This window comes from Apteryx mantelli, chromosome 5 (assembly GCF_036417845.1).
Source record: "Apteryx mantelli isolate bAptMan1 chromosome 5, bAptMan1.hap1, whole genome shotgun sequence".
Taxonomy (NCBI): Eukaryota; Metazoa; Chordata; class Aves; order Apterygiformes; family Apterygidae; genus Apteryx; species Apteryx mantelli.
Window position 1 is genome coordinate 57,240,367 of NC_089982.1, and position 17,930 is coordinate 57,258,296.

At 41.7% G+C, this 17,930-nt stretch overlaps 1 protein-coding gene across 1 annotated transcript in view; it reads left to right on the plus strand.

The window, feature by feature from the left end:
- Positions 1-17,930, plus strand: part of LNX1 (ligand of numb-protein X 1) — a 70,913-nt gene that overhangs the window by 34,402 nt on the left and 18,581 nt on the right. The window contains exons 3-7 of the mRNA XM_067297153.1: positions 47-202; positions 5,350-5,505; positions 9,402-9,604; positions 12,279-12,650; positions 17,307-17,441. Coding sequence (XP_067153254.1) covers positions 47-202; positions 5,350-5,505; positions 9,402-9,604; positions 12,279-12,650; positions 17,307-17,441 — 1,022 coding nt within the window. The remainder of the gene's footprint in view (positions 1-46; positions 203-5,349; positions 5,506-9,401; positions 9,605-12,278; positions 12,651-17,306; positions 17,442-17,930) is intronic.

A 17,930-nucleotide genomic window follows, 5' to 3' on the forward strand; every position in this document is an offset into this window, starting at 1 on the left:
CTGCTGTGTTGTATTGACTTCTTTTTTTTCCCCCCTTCTGTCTCAGCTCAACACTTTGAACGCTCCACTATAAGAAGCAGATCTTTTAGAAAATTAAACAAAGCTTTCAGTGTTCTTCGAAGGACAAAAAGTGGAAGTGAGGTTTCTAACCAGACTGAGTGGGAAAGGGAGACTGTTGGAAATTCTGTTGCTGGAGAGGAAGGTAATACTTTGTTCTCCTTGTGTTATCACTTAAAATGGGGTAAGAGACCCTATCCATATGGGAACTGGGTGTCTGTGATTGACATTCCTTTTATGTGGTGGAGTGCGTGTGATTTAAAAACAAACAAACAAAAAAAAAACATTATTTTCTCCTTTTAAAAAAATGGGTAGGGAATCACAGTGAGGAAGATTGCTGGGGTGTGTGGGACCTCACGTAAGGGTTTTTCTTGTAACAGCCCGTGTGCTACCACCGACCCAGGATCTAAAGCATGGGATCTGGGCGTCTGGGATTTATTACTGAGCTGTCATTCATTTGCTCTATCATTTTGCTCAAGATGCCTCATTAGCATACGTCTGTTTTCCCCTTAAAGCAAGCAGATAAAAATGATCATACATTATAAGAATTTCATGAGATTTTACTGATGTTTATAAAGCACCGGAGATTACCGGGGGAAGACAGTATAAAAGTGTAAAGTACTGTCATTATTCCAGCACTTCTGTGGGATCTTTGGTTTAATTTGGTTGACTTGTATTAACTCAGCCAGGCAGGTGCTGAGGTAAGAACAATCTGCTCTTAAACAGGGGGAAGAGGCAAGTTTGTCTGCTGTGTGGCAAGAGTGAGGGGTCTGGCAGGCCATAACACTTAACATTTGGCATTCTCAAAGCACTAAGCAAATGTTACTAATTGCTTTGGACCGTAATTGCTGTGCCAACATTAGCTTTCATGCATCAAGAGGAAGTGATGATAGAGGGGGAATCATCTTAATCAAGGTCTTAATTGAGCTGATTATTTCTTTGCGTGATGCCTCAGCACCTTGCTTCTCTTCCCAGATCAGATGTCCAGGGTGAATGCTTTAAGAAGACAAAAGATTCAAGTTCCCTTTGTTCTATATTTCATGCTATTATTGAAATCCACACAAAATAAGGATAAAATGTGGCCAAATTCACTGTGTTCAGTGATTAAACTTAATGTGGTGCGTCAGAGAACAATGTTCAAAGCTCTTCTGCTTTATCTGCAGGTAAATACTCCTTCAGGAGAGTTCTACTAGGTCACTGTGTTCTTGATACTTACTCTTCTAGTCCAGATACTTGCTGATGTAGCCAAAATAAAATCAGATAATTCAAAATTCGCAACCTTTTCCGTAAAAATAAAATGGTTCTGCTCCTTGGCCTGGAAACATCATTAATAACTTCACTGCCCCAAATGTTTTAATTTTTTTCCCCAAGTAAAACATTGCAAACAAGATGTCTACAGCCCTCTGAGTAGATGGGTATGTTTCTCATTTCTTAGCAGCTGCTCAATCCATCATAAGCAGAAGCTTGCCCTTCTTCAGTTGGAGTGAAATTCTGAATGTGTCAAGCCCATATTTTTCAAAAGACATCTTTCAGGCTTGGGCATGGAAATTTTTCTGACCACTTTCTACCTAAGCTTATAGCTGACGTTACTAATAGTTCACTGAAAGTTTGATTCCGCACCCAGAACGCAGTGAGGATGATTTGGATGCCAGTGATACCTACCCAGTAACCTGCAGTGCAGTCCAGACAGTAGCAGAAGGAGACATGGAGATGATACTACTCTTCGCATTAAAGAAAGGTTTTCGTGTTGCATCAGTTTTAAAATTTGACCAGTTGTGGAAATGCTGATATCAGAGTAATACATTTCTAGTAGAAGAGAAAGTGCTGTTGTCTCCTTTTTAAAGCATGTACAACTGGGCCTTGAAGTGTCAATCTCTCTGACAAATTTGTCATTCTGTACTTGATTCTGCTTGTGGTTTCATTCCTGTACATCAAGCATGCCTGTAAACTTCCAAATGTATTTACTGCACTGGAAAAAACAGGTAGGCATGTAATTACTTAATGAGCAGTTACCCTTATGCATGAGATCACAGAAGCTGAGTACCCAAATTACTGTATTAATTACATATGCAAAGAATGCACTTTGATTACACTGCTCTGGAATTTGGTCTTTAAAAATGCAAGCAAGTAGCTTGCAGCAGTGCAAATGCAACTGTAAGAAGACTGTCTACTCAGTCTTTTGCAACAGGTGCTTTGTGTAATGGCATCTCAAAGGCTCTTTCTTTTTCTTCATGTTGGAGGAGGAAATGAATATACTTTCTGTAGCAGTTATCATGATCCTACCAGCTGGATGTTTATTTCCTTCTCCAGTTCTGTTTGTTTTCTTATTTTATTTGCTTTTAAAATCCTGCGTTGCTCTGAGCAGTCTGCAGTGGGACTCCTGGTGAGCATGCTGGTCACACTCTAAGGATCACTGCAGTCTGCTTGCTTCACGTATTTCTTCATTTTTCTGATCCATTTTTTCCTGTTCAGTGGAATCTCTTATTTTTTTTATGGAGCTCTCATGTAAGTGGTTAGAGAGAGTGTCCTTTCTGGTACCCTGCTCTTTGGTTTCGGGGACCGCGCTTCTCTTTCAGGTCACTTCACAGAATCACAGAATGGTTGAGGTTGGAAGGGATCTCTGGAGATCATCTAGTCCAACCCCCCTGCTCAAGCATTTGATCACTTCAGTTGATCAAATATTGGGATGACTTGACTGTGACAGGGAGGACTTTTACTCTGGCTGTTTTCTCTAGGTGGCTATGTGGTATCATGTATTTTCATTAAGATCAGCAGCAGTTCAGATGTTTAATGGAGTAATACCTGAAAGTCTTTCTGTAGCTGTGAGATTAGCCACAGTTTACTTCCAGACATATGTCCTTTGACGCTCTGTCAAAATAATCGTTCCTGACATGGAAGGGACCTGTCCAAATAACCCTTGATTCTGCTATCTTGAAAGCTGAATGCAGTACTGATTTTGGAAAAGAAACTTTGCTACTCAGGGACACTGAAAAACACGATATATAACGGCAAATGTGTCTCTATTATAACTGCAGCAGAGGAAGAGTTACAGTCTTATACTGTCTTATACCTGGAAGCAGTTCTTTACTGTGAAGATTACTTCACCGTTTCCATTTGGAACCTGTGGCTTAATTTGTTTAAACAATATCACAGGCAAAAAAGTATTTGTCTGTAGTGTGGCATCCAAGCTAATGGATGGATATGGATATTTACTTGAGAGTAAACTCACTAACAGCACTTATAATAACAAATAGCATTTCAAAATTGAAGTAAAAGTTAAGACAGTTTAAAAGAGAGAGTTTCATTCTCAGAAGTGAGGGAAGGCGACAGGGACATCCCTCCAGGGCCTAATGCATTTATGACCTTGACAATTTATTCAAATGATAAAACAACTCCGAGCAAAGACTGCTCCTGTGCTTATTTGTATCACTGTGCTCTCAAATTGGCATCACACTCTTGAATTTCACTTCCAAGAAAGACTGCACCTGTACTCCTACTCAATCTGATCTGCATATACACATTGTAAACTGTCTAGCACTTTAGGAGGAAAGAATTTGGGAATGCAATTACAAAAGCCTTTATACAGCTTTATGGTGAAAAGGAGCCATACTGCTGGTTTACAAAAGTGTTCATCAGCTCCTTTTTGCAGTTAAGTCATTGTAAAATAAATTGAATTTATGATTGCTTGAGGATGTCAAATGTTGTTCAAAGTCAAATTCATTCTTCTTAGTATCCTGGTTGTTGCAGTGCTACTATCTGTTATTGTTTTGCAGCAGTCGAGACCAAGGAAGCCTTGGCAGGAATATGCAACAAACTCTCCTGTTGTGTGGGTGTATCGCACTCTTACTGTTCAGTCTGATTCCTATTGTATTATATATATATGCACACACACACATATATACATATATATATGAATATATAATAAATACTTCTATGTTGAGGAAAGGTATATGCAGAAAAGAAGGTAAGTGAAATGCAGATGGCTTTAGGGAACTATCAGTGTCTTTTTCAACTGCTGTATGGCTATAAGACTCCTTATGTGCAGAAAAAAAAGTGGCTTATACAGCCCCAAGACAAGACAGCAGTAGCCCAGCTTTCACCTCAGGAAGGCTGCACCCTGCAGGCATCACACTCAGTTCCTGTTTTTCGCCGTTCAGATTCAGTTGCAGTTCAGATTTCCCAAAACAGCTGGTGGAAGTTTTACAGAACTGGTTCAAAACACTCTGATCTAGAATGATGAGCAAGACAAAAGATTTCTAGAAGAAAAAGAGATTGGCTCTGTAGCGTTTCCTCCGCTGCAGAAAGATAAGCTGATAAACTGCTGTGCATAAAACAACCACAATTCTTTTGAGACACATTTGACACTACATCAATTTCATTTTAGTTCTTTTGAGACTCCTTTGGTAGAAGAATGTCTGGAAGCAAGGAAAGACATTAGATCTAGCATTGTCTTCTACCATCCTCCTGAGTTGGACCAACATCCCTGGAGAATCAAAGGAAAGAATTGAATCAAATACTGCTGTTTGCAGAATGATGACAATGCACTGGGAGAGTCAAACACTAAATGAAAATTAATTGCAAGGGAAGATGTGCAAAACCAAGTCCCACATTGGCACAAGAGCATATGACAGTCACAACACATGTATTTTCCAGGAATGGGTTACACAAGCTTTTTTTAAATTCTGGAAACCAGGTGCAGAAAGCACCAGTGGGTTCCCTGCAGAAAGCCTTATTTGGTGGTCTGTAGTCTTGCAAAGTTTCATTGACTTCAGCTGGCAACTCGCATGAATCAGGCCCCCTGGGCTGAATAAGGACTTGCAATCTGGGATGCAGATTCTGTTTACAGTCACCTTTGATCAAGCTGGACTCGGGTATCAGAGCAAATATTATGCAGAGCTTTGTCACACTTGATCCTGGGAATGAAGGCAGAAATTACTCTGATGGCAGCACTGTCAGTAAGTGCACAGTGCACACACAAGCTAGTTGAAACCTGAGCACTTGAAGGAACACTACCATTAAGTAATATAAACTGTGGGGATAAAATATTAAGCATACTTAAAATTTCATATTACAGTCTTGTGGCTAATGTGTAATGAATGCTCCATACGCCTACATTGTACCAGACAAGCAGAGTTTAATGTGTAAATCTGTCCTCTCCTATGTTACTTGTTACTGTAATGGGATGTGTAAAAATATCAATAAAATTGCACAGTAATATATGGAAAATATTGCTTGAGGAAAAAGTACACACAATATACCTGAATGCAGATGACATTTTATTATTATTGACAGATTCAGAATGCACCATACCACTCCCGATGACAAAAACACAACACTGTGTGGGAAAATCTGCAAGAATCATCAAAAACAAGACAGAAAGTTTACTTCTTTCTAGATTCAGCAGCTCTTCGATATTTAAGGACTGGAAAGATAAAATGGTAAAGAAAGGTATGCAATACTCCAGGGTTTTCCTGCTCCGGAAAACCTGGTCAAAGAGAATGGAGAATACTAATTAAGAATATAAGGGCTGGAAAATGGGGTATGTGCAGACTGAGGCTCCATTCATGCAACAGGTTGTGTATGTGTAAATGGTAAAAGCCCAGAGCCCATTCAGAGCCCGTTAAATCTGGTGGGGCATGCTGAGGCAGAGGCATTCACGGTGTGCAACTGGCTGCTGGAGCAGGGCCCACCTCTTTGGGGTATAGTATTCGTGTTAGAAAATTGCAAAGTGAAGACACTGTTTTCCATAAATGTCATCACCCTAAAATAGGCAACGTAGGTTTTGATCAAACTGCACACAATGTATGCAGACTGCTTAGTGAAAAAATTATCACGTGTTTTCCTATTTAAAAATAATGTATTCATGTATCTTTGTGTTTAGTTTGTCAAACTTATTGTTAGTTTATCAAAATAGGTATTTGCTGTTAGCTTACTACAATGTAGGCTGTTGATGATACAAACATCATATGAAAATATGATATAATACTTCATATGAAAATATGAAATATTAAAAGGCAAGATTTTAATGAAGATAGGAATTAAGAGATCATCAATTGTCTTGGTTGTTTGGCACGTGTGAGGAGAAAATGGTGCAATTTGCAAATTATATTTTGTAAAGAGCACAAGGAAATCAAATGAAGACAGGAGGTGAAGCAGTACATTTTGCTAAACATAAAAGAGAAACCTAGTGATTTGCACACTGGCAAGAAAAAGCAGTGTCTTGGGAAGATTTTTTTTGTTGCCAACTGCACCCTTGAGAAGCAAATCAGGTATTAAAAATTCTTCTAAAGTATTTGCATGAAGTCATGTTGAAAGCAAGCCCGGTGCCAGTGCAAGACTTAATAAACCAGTTAAGGTTCTGTTCAAGGAGCAAAGAAAGAACCTGATGTAGCTGTGGGGACTTGTTCACTACTGCATTGCTCTAATCTTGCTCTGGGATAATTACAGATTGAAATAACATGAGAGTGTCAGCAGCTTGTTCAAGTCGCAGGTTTCCATTGTCAAGAAAAGTAACTGGGAACTTTTTCTTTAGAAAAAACTTGAGGAATGAGTTATGGGAGAATGAGCTCTTGAGTCAAAAAGAACAGTTTGTTAGGACACAAAGTGAATCATCATGCAATGGAAAATTTGAGCGCTTTGGTAGTTTGCAAAATCTACTAAGATATTTATTTATGTCATTTCTATGCAGAGAATAAAGATGGGGGATGCAGATTATGATTTGCATTTTTGCACATATTTATTCCCTTTTATCCACACAGAGAGTGTAAAATGGGTATACTTATTCTGATGTGGGGATCAGGCCTGTGGTGATTTTTGAGGAGAATCTGTATCATCTGACCTTAAGCACCTGACTGAGATATTTGGGTTAATTGGCTCTTTCCTTTTATGTAGAGGAGTGGAGAGTTTAGGGTGCAGTGGAGAGAGGTTAGCCACCTCCAAGGGTGATTTAGCAGTGAACTGGGCTGTGTCACTCTCTTCAGGTGCCCATGGGCTATAAAGGAAGCTAGAGCAACTAGATCATCAAATTAGGCATTTGGGTTAGAAGACCGCATTCAGATTGTGTGAATCCCCCCTTCAGGCTAGACAGAGTCAAACAAACTGGGCAAATAATGTTCGGAAAGTAGAAGTGTGGGGGGAAAATAGTGCACGTCCCACTCCTGTGACATTAAAATGGTGTGCAAAACTGAAGTAAACTGGAATAGGAGCAGAAACTGCTACTACAGGAGAACAAATTAAATGAACCCTTGGATATTAGGCTAATGAAGGCTGTATAATTATCTAGATAGATTTTTATTGCCTGTCAGCTCTGTGTAAAACAACAAAGTCCAAGTCTGTGCTACTGGTAGGTGCTTTTTACAGACGTGAAGGAAGACAGCTTCCCGCCCTGAAGAGCAAAAGATCAAAGAAGTGGTAAGGGATGCAACATGGTGTTTTTTAATTTTTTTTTTCCTTTCTTTCTTTCTTTCTTTCTTTCTTTCTTTCTTTCTTCCTTTCTCTCTCCCAAACTTTCTGGTGGCTTCCTTGTTTGTTACTTGGTACTTGTGTAATAGAAAATATTATGCTATCTTAGATACTGCTCAATTAATTTTCATTTAACATTTTACTGCTCTTCAATAGCAATCCCTGTACTTTTATTTCTAAAATAGGTTATTGAAAAAATATTAGCACTCTATTTTTCTACTTACAGGTTTTTCACATTGACTTTGGCTTGGACTCTGGTATCAAAAATTCAAAAGCTTTCTCTCAGCTATGGGGATTCAAGACAATTAAAGGCAGATACACCTGTACTAGATAACTCACTGGTGCTTTTACTTGGACTTTGAATTTGGATGTGAATTGCCCTGGAAAGAAAGAAAATAGTAGGGACACGCTGTGAAAACGAACATGTCAGTTGAAAAGTAGGGTTTGGAAAAGAATACTCTTCTCCAGTGTATTATAAATAAACAAAAGGACCTCCACACACCATTACTGCCTCTTCCCCATGCCCAGATTGGCAAGGCCAGCAGGTCTTCCCTTGGCAGCTGAGCAGTCAGAACGGCTCCCTTCTACCGAGCGGTTCATAAAGCATGTGGAAAATATGTCCCAGCATTCAGGGAAAATGCCATTCTTCCTCCAAATAAATTTACTGTTACTAAAAACTGAGCTGCTCAGTCTCTGTACATGAGGAATCCAATTCAGCAAAGTTTTAAAGTGTTTGGTTTAAGCACAGGACCAGACTGATGGCTGCAGTGGGATTGTTTGAACACTTATTATTTGGCACACTTATGTCCCACAGCTGAACTGATATCCGTACCAAAGAATAATGACCTGTTATTTTTTATAGAGGGGAGAAAATACCATCCAGCCACACTGAAGTCTAGTTGTATTTATTCAAGGCTAGAGGTCTGCAGTTATATTTCTCCAGGCTGTGGACAGTAATGGGGAAATGTCACCTCCTATATTAATGGTAGCAGATGTATGTTCATTTAAACTTGGTTTTCTCAGTCAGGTTGTGGAATAAGCCTGTATTAGATCTGATACAGTTGGTTTGTCAGCAGCAGTAATTTTGCTTGCGCCTATATGCCTCTTTGAAGTTTGGAAGAGAATTTGTCTAATGCAGATCTTCTTTGAACTTTCCTCTCCCTTCAGACACCTTGAATGTTCTGTGATTTTTAATACAGACACTTTGCAGTAAAAGCCAGTTATTCCTACTTCATAGAGTTCAAGCAGCCATGAAAGGACCGGGGTCTGATAGGGAAACTACCATTTTCTTTGGGTAGTCCAAGAGATCTTTCCTTTCTGTTAGTTGAAGGTAAAGAAATGCTTCCTTGGATGTCACAAACCAAGCATCCATCTTCTTCTATGGCACCAAAACTGGAGGAAAATACGGTAGTAACTGCTCAGTCCGACCAGGGAAGCTGCCCGTGAGAAAGTCTGTGCAGCCCACCAAAGCAGGGACTGCCAGACCACAGAGGTTTCTCGGAGGTGTCTCAGATGGTGCCCATCTGCCCTAGGGCCAGTAAAGAAACATGGCCTGGTCCTCAGGCATCTCTAGTCACTAAACATGTTAGCACAGGTAACTGGTTTTTTTTTTTCTTAAATACATTTCATTTGTCTGGGTTGCACAAAATGTTTGGGACTGTGTTTTCTGGGGAAAAAAAAGAAGTTTGAATATATTAATTAAAAAAGAAAGTCCTTCAAGTCCACTAAGCAGCACACTTTCCTTTCCTCCCTACTTAGCATAAACCACATCCATGCATAAAACCTAGTCTGGATAACTGGCAGATACCTGAAGTTGTATGGTGCATGTTTTAATAATGCAAAGTTGTGATTTCAAATAAATACCTTACAATGTGCATTTCCAGGTTTTCCCAGATTGTATCACCTGATTCCAGATGGAGAAATTACCTGCATTAAGATCAACCGTACTGATCCCAGTGAAAACCTGGCCATTAGGATTGTGGGAGGCAGTGAGACTCCTTTGGGTCACATTATTATTCAGCATATTTATCGAGATGGGGTAATTGCCAGAGATGGAAGATTGCTGCCCGGAGACATGATACTAAAGGTACGGTACTGCAGAGGTAAAAGATAAAAAGAGGTATCCTAACAAAGAATAAGGCAGTGCAAGTAGATCTTACAGATGAGATTTGCGGTGTTGCTTGTTTGTGTGGATAGAATATTTTATGCAGAAAGAGGTTCAGTTCCTCTGCATGCTGTCAGGATTTCATTCAACTGTTTTTGAGGCTCATTGATTTGTTTATTTTTCCTATTCGGTATCAGGCCTCCCTGAATCCTAGCTGAACATGGTAGACCCAAAATGTGATGTAGTGCAGTATACTGTTGGCATTTTCAGTAATGACAGTAGCACTGTTGAACCTTGAACCAGTTTTTGTGAAATCACCAGGTGGAGCATTTCTCTGGTGCTTGGTGCTCGTACAAAATGGCTCTGAGACACAATCGCCTGATTGGAAATGGTCCGCAACCTCCCCCTGGGGTTTTTGTAGCAGAAAGGCAAGAAGAGTGAGGACTCTGCCTGTGGAGGAAGGAGAAGTGCCAACATAAATTTGAATAAAGGAAATAGGGGGAAGGGTCAATCTTCAAAAAACCACTGCAAAAATTTTTCTGAAAGCAGGGGCTGGGCTTTTTGTCCTGTTTGTTTCTAGTGTGCTGTGGGCTAAAATCTCACTTAGTGCACCTTCCACTGCCTTAAACCCACTTGCACCAGGATAGGTGATAGGGGCCTCATCGCAGTTAAGTTCTTTCTGCATCCAGCTCCCATGTGCGAAATGTTCAGCATGAACCGCGCGAGACACTCTGCTGTGTTTTTTGTGAGCGCTGCTCTATCAGCAGCCACAGGTGAAATCTCTAAGAATAAACTTGAACAGCACTGAGGCATTAGCTGTCAGCTGCTACTTCTGCTCCTGTTTCTGTAGAAATGTATATCAGACGAACACGAATTAGGCCAGATGCTTAAAAATCATGTTTCTTATGAGCAATGGCTTTAGCAATAGCTTTTGAATGACTGCTGCATTCTCAGCTGCACCATCAACTTGGATCTCTGCAAAGATGCTAAGTTATACCAGTGTTTCAGTCCTGGGCAGAGCAATACTAGAAAGTACTAGCTCCTTTCCCTCTGTGCTGTGATGGTTTGATGGTGTGTAGTTTGAGTGCACAGGTATGTTTGCATTGCAAGCCAAAGGTACAGCTGCAGCGCGTTCAGGTATACCCAAGGCAGCTTGGACCAGTTAGCTCAAACACTGGTGACAGTGGGGCCAGAGAGTGCCCACCATAGGTTTCCAGATTAAGGGTAAATGTTTGAACTGCCTGCTCTGTTCATCATGGGCTCGTGCAGCTGTGTTGGCGTGCTGTGGTACCCAAGCTAACCAGAGTGGCATTCCCTGGGCTAAGCCTACGAGAGCTGTAAATGGGATGTAAGCATGCTTCACTTACCCTTTTTAAATGCACTTCTAAACTGCAGCTCCACGTAAGAGCTGGATAAGTGTTACCTGGGTCATATGTTTCAGAGAGGCTTTTTGTCTTGTTGCCAGCTCAGAGAGGCAGAGTTACAGCACCGCTGAGCAGACCCTGTTAATTTAGGGCACATCCAAACTGGAGTGAAGAGCTGTGAGTACAGTGGGATGGGCCTGGCTTGGCTCCCCACTGCAGGGCTTGGACCATGGCTGACTGCCCAGGGATTTACCGAGGATCCCTGCTGAGCTCAGTCCCATGCTGTTGCAGCTTATGCTGTTCACAGTACCCATGTTGGCGAGCTTTAAGTTAGTTCAGCTGTGTCTCCAGAGGTGCCGTCCCACCATCAGGCTGCAGTGAGGACAGCCCCATCGTGACCACCCAGGCAGTTTATTAAAAAAACCCAAGTGGAACACTCTTGTCCATGCTGGGGAACATTTTTGTTGCAGTTTGGAGACATTTCTTAATATTTAAATGGTTCAACCTGTGTAATGTAAAACTACATGGAAATAAGTTGTCTGATTCAGGTTTTCCAGCAACGAGTTACAGCCTTACAACTGGTTTTCATTTAGCAGTGATAAAATACAATGCCTAGTCAGCCTTACACATGCAGGCATGGCAGGGTTGACTGGAAGTTCTTTTTTTTTGGCAGTCAAATTAAAGAAGTGTCAGTTATGCTGTTTTATAGTCTTCTGAGGTAAATCTTACCTGAGAAACACTGAGAAACATAAAAAGTCTGATTCTCTAGTGAGGTGTATCAGCATAATTGCTAGATGAATATCCAGGACATTAGAACTTCCTACTTGAGGCTCTCATCTCCATTTTAATTAGAGGTTCATTAGTGGGACGCAACTTTTTTTTACTGTAACTAAAGCAGTAGGGTGATAAGGAAGCAGAGAAACAAGAAAGTGGTGGGAGTGAAAGGAAAGGTTGGCAAGCTGATTTGAAATCAGAAGCTAGTGGAATAAAACTAAGATGTATGAAAGGATATTGGAGCTTGGGGAAGAGCAATAATAAAGCTGAAGAATAACAGTTATGTCTGGAGACCATCAGGGAGGAAGGGTAAAAAAAAGGCAATAAGTGTCTGCACACTGTGTCCTTTCCTTGGGGGACGGCTGTTATGTAATGCAAACTTGGCCTCCTGTGCGACACAGTTTGAAATCACACACGTCACTTTGTGCAAGGACATCTGTGTAAATAGATCAGCCGCCTCCCGTGCCAATGTAGATTAGATGGTCTTTACGCTATTGATTTATGGCTCTCTCTCCCAGGTAAACGGCATGGACATCAAAAACGTGCCTCACAACTACGCCCTGTCCGTCCTGAAGCAGCCCTGCCAAGTGCTGCGGCTCACCGTGCTCAGGGAGCAGAGGTACCGCTGCCGAAGCAGCGGCCTCGCCTTCGACGCTCGCTGCGGCCGGGATGACAGTTTCCACGTCGTTCTCAACAAAAGCAGTCCAGACGAGCAGCTGGGAATAAAGCTGGTCCGCAAGGCAGACGAGCCTGGGGTATTTGTTTTCAACTTGCTGGAAGGAGGGGTGGCTGCCCGTGATGGACAGCTTCAGGAGAACGACCGCGTTTTAGCTATCAATGGGCATGATCATCGCTATGGCAGTCCAGAAAGCGCAGCCCAGCTGATACAGGTTTGTCACGACAAGTTTAACCCTGGTTTCTGAACTTGTTTAACTAAACTGCAAAAATCAGGCAGCGTATTCTCACCATCTGTCGCAATGGCTCTGTCAAAGTAGGGGCCAAAATGAATGGGAGTGTGTCTGGGGAAGGGGAAGGGACACCTCAACCAAACTTGGCTGGGAATTTACACCTCTAAAATCTCCCTGATTTCACCTAATATAGGCATGAACTATTGCCTACTGCAATCAGCTCACTCAGAGGGCTTTGTTAGAGTGTACAGATCAGTGTAAATCTCCATGTATCAGTGTGTCATTTTCCTTCCAAATTCCCCTCCAGAACTATTTCCAGTTGGTTTCTTTCTTTACAGCCCATCTTAGTAGTTTCCCTTTTAGATAACCTCAACGTAAAAAGCAAAACAAAGCATGTTGTGTTGCTTTATCTCATATTTACAGCAGTCCTTTTACAATTTTACATTTTGTTTGGAGGAATGCACAGTGCTCACATATCGAAGAATTTCATGTGCTTCAATACCAAGATGTCAAATCAGACTGCATTCTCCCCATTTTGGACAGATATAATCAGGATAACACGAGTTAGACTTAAAGAAGCATTTGAACGAGTGCATCTTTTGGAAAGGATTCCTCTTTTAGCATAGATTCACAGATGGCTGTAACCAACTTTTATTGGAAAGTTTATAGCATAGCTAAAGATCAATTCACCAACTCATCTTCATCCTGAGAGCAGGAGCTCCATGCTCAGATGGAGGCAAGTGGAGCGTGCTCTGCTTGGGGAACAGACTTGTGAGCAGTTGGGTAATACCAGTTGTGGAAATTCTGGCGCAGCATCTTTCTGGGTTACTTTATGTAGCTCACTGACTGGGAACTGAAGGGGAGGGGGTAAATTCTCTGAGCAGAACAAAGCCTGGAGTGAAACCGTTTCTAAAAAAATTGTCATTCTTGGAACAGTTCTTTAAGGCTGAAAAACAAGGCAACACTGCTTCATAAGCAAAAAACACATGCGGCCTAGAGATGAAATGGAAAAAATGACTAATGAGGCCATTCTCACACAAGTGTTTAAAAGTGCAACTAAAGCTCTTATTGGGTTCCAAAGAGTGGATGTTATTTATAATAATGCTTGAAATGCACACCAGCCTCTGGGGATTTAAACAACATGCCCATCAAAGGACAGAGTCAGGTTTCCAAACAGCCAGGATTACATTGCATTGATGTGAGCTCTATGAATCACATTTGCCTAACACAAAATTCCCAGACCCTGTGTCTTTTTTGTCATGTTTTTTCATCAGTTATCATTTGCCTTTCCTGTTTGCATGTTATACCAGAGAACAACCATTATACTGAAGCCACAAATGTTTTGCATTTGCTTTTTACACGGCATGTTTTACTTTGTCCTCTGATTTCTCAACAGTACCCAGCCTGTTGAGACCTAAATGTGTGTCACTCGTGGTATATGGAAATCTACAAATTAACAGCACAGGATGCTTCAGATATGGGATTGATTTCTTTAAAAACAGAACTACCTTTCATTTTAGTATCATTAAAGGTGGCGGTGGTGTTTATTCTTATTACCTTGTCCTGTAGCTTTGTCTTCCTCATTCATTTTGCTGAGCACGGCTAAGAGAACATCAGATTTCTGTGAAATCTGATTAGTTTTGACTTCTAAATAATGAATAATTGAGAAGTACCTGATTTTTCAGACCTTCAGCAATTATACATTAGCATATGTGGAGCAGTTGTTAATCAGTAGATTAGGTGCCTGGCTGTTTATAAGCTCAGTCGCAAGAACTGAAATGAAGAAAGCGCCCAAGTGCTAATTAGGAGCGTGCAGGCATGATAACACTTGGGTGTTTGCTGCTTCCCGTTTGTCGCGTCATCTTTAGTCATGGCCTTGTGTCAGACGTGGCACTTGTAGTCTAAATAACATGACATTCCACATCTGTTTTGCATAGGGGCGACAAGAAAACGAGCCAGGTAACTGAAAAGTGGGCGCTTGTGTGAGTGCATCAAATCCAGCCGCGCGGGGCGAGCCAGCTTAAGGCTTTACTGCCCCCAGATGTTCACTGCCCTGCCTGTGTCTCTCCCGTTGCCATTCAGAGCCGCTGAGCTGGGGCGCAGGAGCTGCTGTGGGCAGAGTGCGGGTCGGCTCCTGCTGTGTCCCTGGCAAAGCAAGACCTGAGTCAGGCACAACAGCAGACACCAGAGATTTTCCAGCAAAAGCTCTGCAGAGCATTCTTCACTTTGTGTTTGATTTGCTCTGGCCGTAATGCAAATTTTCTCTCAAGTAGATTGTTTCAGCTACTTTTTGTATTCAGCCCTGAAACTACCCTAATTTTTTTAATTCTTGCTTCAGCATAAATAGCAGAGAAGGAATTGTGGGGAAATGCAAGTAGTAAAAGGGGTGGGGGGCAGGAGGGAGAGGTCAGAATGCAACAGCAATCAGTAGAAATATATATATTTTTTAATGAAAATAGGTAAATACAAAAGCTAGTCTTGTTGTTTGGATAACTTTTAAATTCTTTGGACTTCTGAGAAATTACTCAACTTGACTGACCTGGAGACAAATGTGACATTACAACAGACACTCTTGTTGAACTTTTGCTAGTCATTCTACAAAGAATTAATCACATTTACAACCTTCTTGTAAATAACCAATTTTGAGACTAACCATGTGGCAGCCAATGAGGTTTAAACAGAAGTTGCGTAAGTCGAAGTTGTTTGTTTTAGAGAAAACACTTTTCTTGGGGTCATATGCCTTTAGGAGGTTTAGTCTTGTATTGTTCTGTTATGTTTTAACAGACTTTATAAACCAGGAGTTAGTGTGGTTTCTTTTCTCCCAAGATACAGAATTCTCCTTTTGGGTACCAGATGAGTTTGGAGTCCAGGAATTAATATTCCATTACAATAAACACGATAAAAATACCTAGAAAGTTATTTTAAAATATGTGTGTGTGTATCAGATGCATATATTATGAAGCTGTGGAGATTTTAGTTGCTGGTGAAAAACTGTAGCATACCCCAAAACATTGGGAAGGTAACAAGGAAGTGCACATTTTTTACTGAGATATCACCTTCCTTGGAAGTAGCACCTTTCTGAACATGAAAATTTCAGGGTTGAAGCTGAAGGTTTGTGGAGGAGGAGGGGACTGGTTTTTAAATTATTATAGTGACATTTTTGAAAACTTTTTTTAACTCACAGCTAGCAATATTGAGTCAGGCTCTAGAAAAGACGAACTGAACCGTAAAAATGAAAATCCCAGGAGCCTTCTCTGGTTTCTGTTAGCTGTCCGTGGGAGACTTGATTTCACCAGTGCAATTGAATCTGGGTTCAATACAGGCTTTCCCTGGAAGCAGGGCGTGTTTGGAGGCGCGGATGCCCCTGAGGTGCCGTTGCTGACGCTCGCTCGCTCGCCGGGGGGGGCCCCACGTCAGAGACTGAGCCAGACAGGCAGGTTTCCCTCTAGAGGCCAGAACACCGGGTCTTGAGCCTGGAGAGGAGGAGATTAGGGATTTGAGGATTATTTTTTTATTTCTGAGTATGTTCCTACAGCGTTGAGGCTATTCTGCATTTCCCTTTAGTCTGGTCTGTTGGTTTGCCTGTATAGCAGGCACCTATGATTTACTCACTGAAGCCCATTCTCGGTGATAGCTGTGCACCGCTGTTGTCTTGAACAGATTGATGTGAGCCTCACCGAGGGCGGAATTAAACCATCTGCTTCTAGAGTGACAGCTGATCTCAGCAGTGCTGATTCAGTAACACAGAAAATTTTCACTTGCACACAGACTTAGTAACACCAACATCAGGCACACACACAACACCTTCAAAACAACGTGTGAGCATAACTCGGTGGAAGCTTTGCAGCATCTCTCAGACACCTAAGCATTATGAGGCATTTTGCAAAAGGTCCCAGAAGTATTATGAGTTTTCTGGGGGCTAATTGGTTTTGCAGTACCTGTTCCTAGAGTGAGAAATTTGGCTAGGTTTTCAGCTGAAACTCCATTGCACACAATTATTCTGTGTGCTTGCTCATGTGTTCTCGCTCTCTTTCTCTCTGTTTTGGCGCTTTAGGATTTTATCTCTCAAAATGGTTTCACATTTTTTTCCTTAAGCTGCCTGACATTTTTCCTATTTGTTGCACGCGAGTGGAATCCATTGCATCGTTTATTCCCCACTTCAACAAGCCAAAGCACAAGCACATCACTGGCTAAGGAATTAACTGCATCTTTTTGGGCATTCCCATCCAGAAGCAGTAGCTATATTGTCTGTCTCTCTCCCGTGTCTGGCACGGTACTGCCCAGTACTGTTGTGCACAGGTGTATCCAAGAACTGATCCATACTCATTGTGATGGGATCACTGCTTCAAGCAAAATTTGGGGTAGACAAAAATTATCTCAAAAATTTGGTGTTAACTCTCTGAAAAATTCTTAAGTGGCTGGCAGTAAATTTTTTTTTAGATGTCTAACATTTGCCTTTCAAGCATGGACTTTATTGACCTGAACTGATGCTATTGCTCTATGTCACTGCAACCATGTCAGCAGGAAGTCAAAACAACCAAGCTGAAGCAGCACCTGCATCTTGTGAATTCTCCTGGGCTGAGAAGGGGGGGTTATTGCAGCAGAGCTGCGGGATTTACCCTGTGTCTCCTCCTGCAGGCCAGCGAGACGCAAGTTCACTTCCTCGTGTCCCGGCAGAGCCAGCAGCAGCCCCCCGACATTGTGCAGGAGACAGGCTGGAGCTACAGCGGCAGCCCCCAGCCCTGTCCCGCCAGGAGGAACAGCCCCAGCAAGGTGAGGGCTCGTCATGGCTCTTCACTCCTCCACCGTGGGAAAGTGGGGTGGGGGCTCATGTTTTAACATCGCAAGGTGTTATCTCTGGCTTCTCTCGCCAGGAGAAGCACATCTTACTCTGCAGTGTAAATATAAAAACTGTGCTCCTTGTTATTTATATGCTGGGAAGTGCTTCTGTCTTGACTCAGCCTGGGGTTGGAAGCGAAGGAGGAAGCTGAAGGGTAATAGTGGGACAGCAGTCTTATTTATACACAGTGTACTGTACATAAACCTGGCTGACGGTCTGATCTAGCACAGTGCAATGTGGTCTAATGAAAATAAGAGGCTTATCTGAAGTTTCTCCATCTGGAGCAAAGTCTATAGGCAAAAAGCTTTCATGGACTGGTTGGAGAAATTCCCATAAGCTGCTTGAAAATTACAGCAATCGTTAGTCTGTTGCTCATTTCTCAAGATAACCATGTTCTGACCTAGTTCAATCGCTGGCTCAAG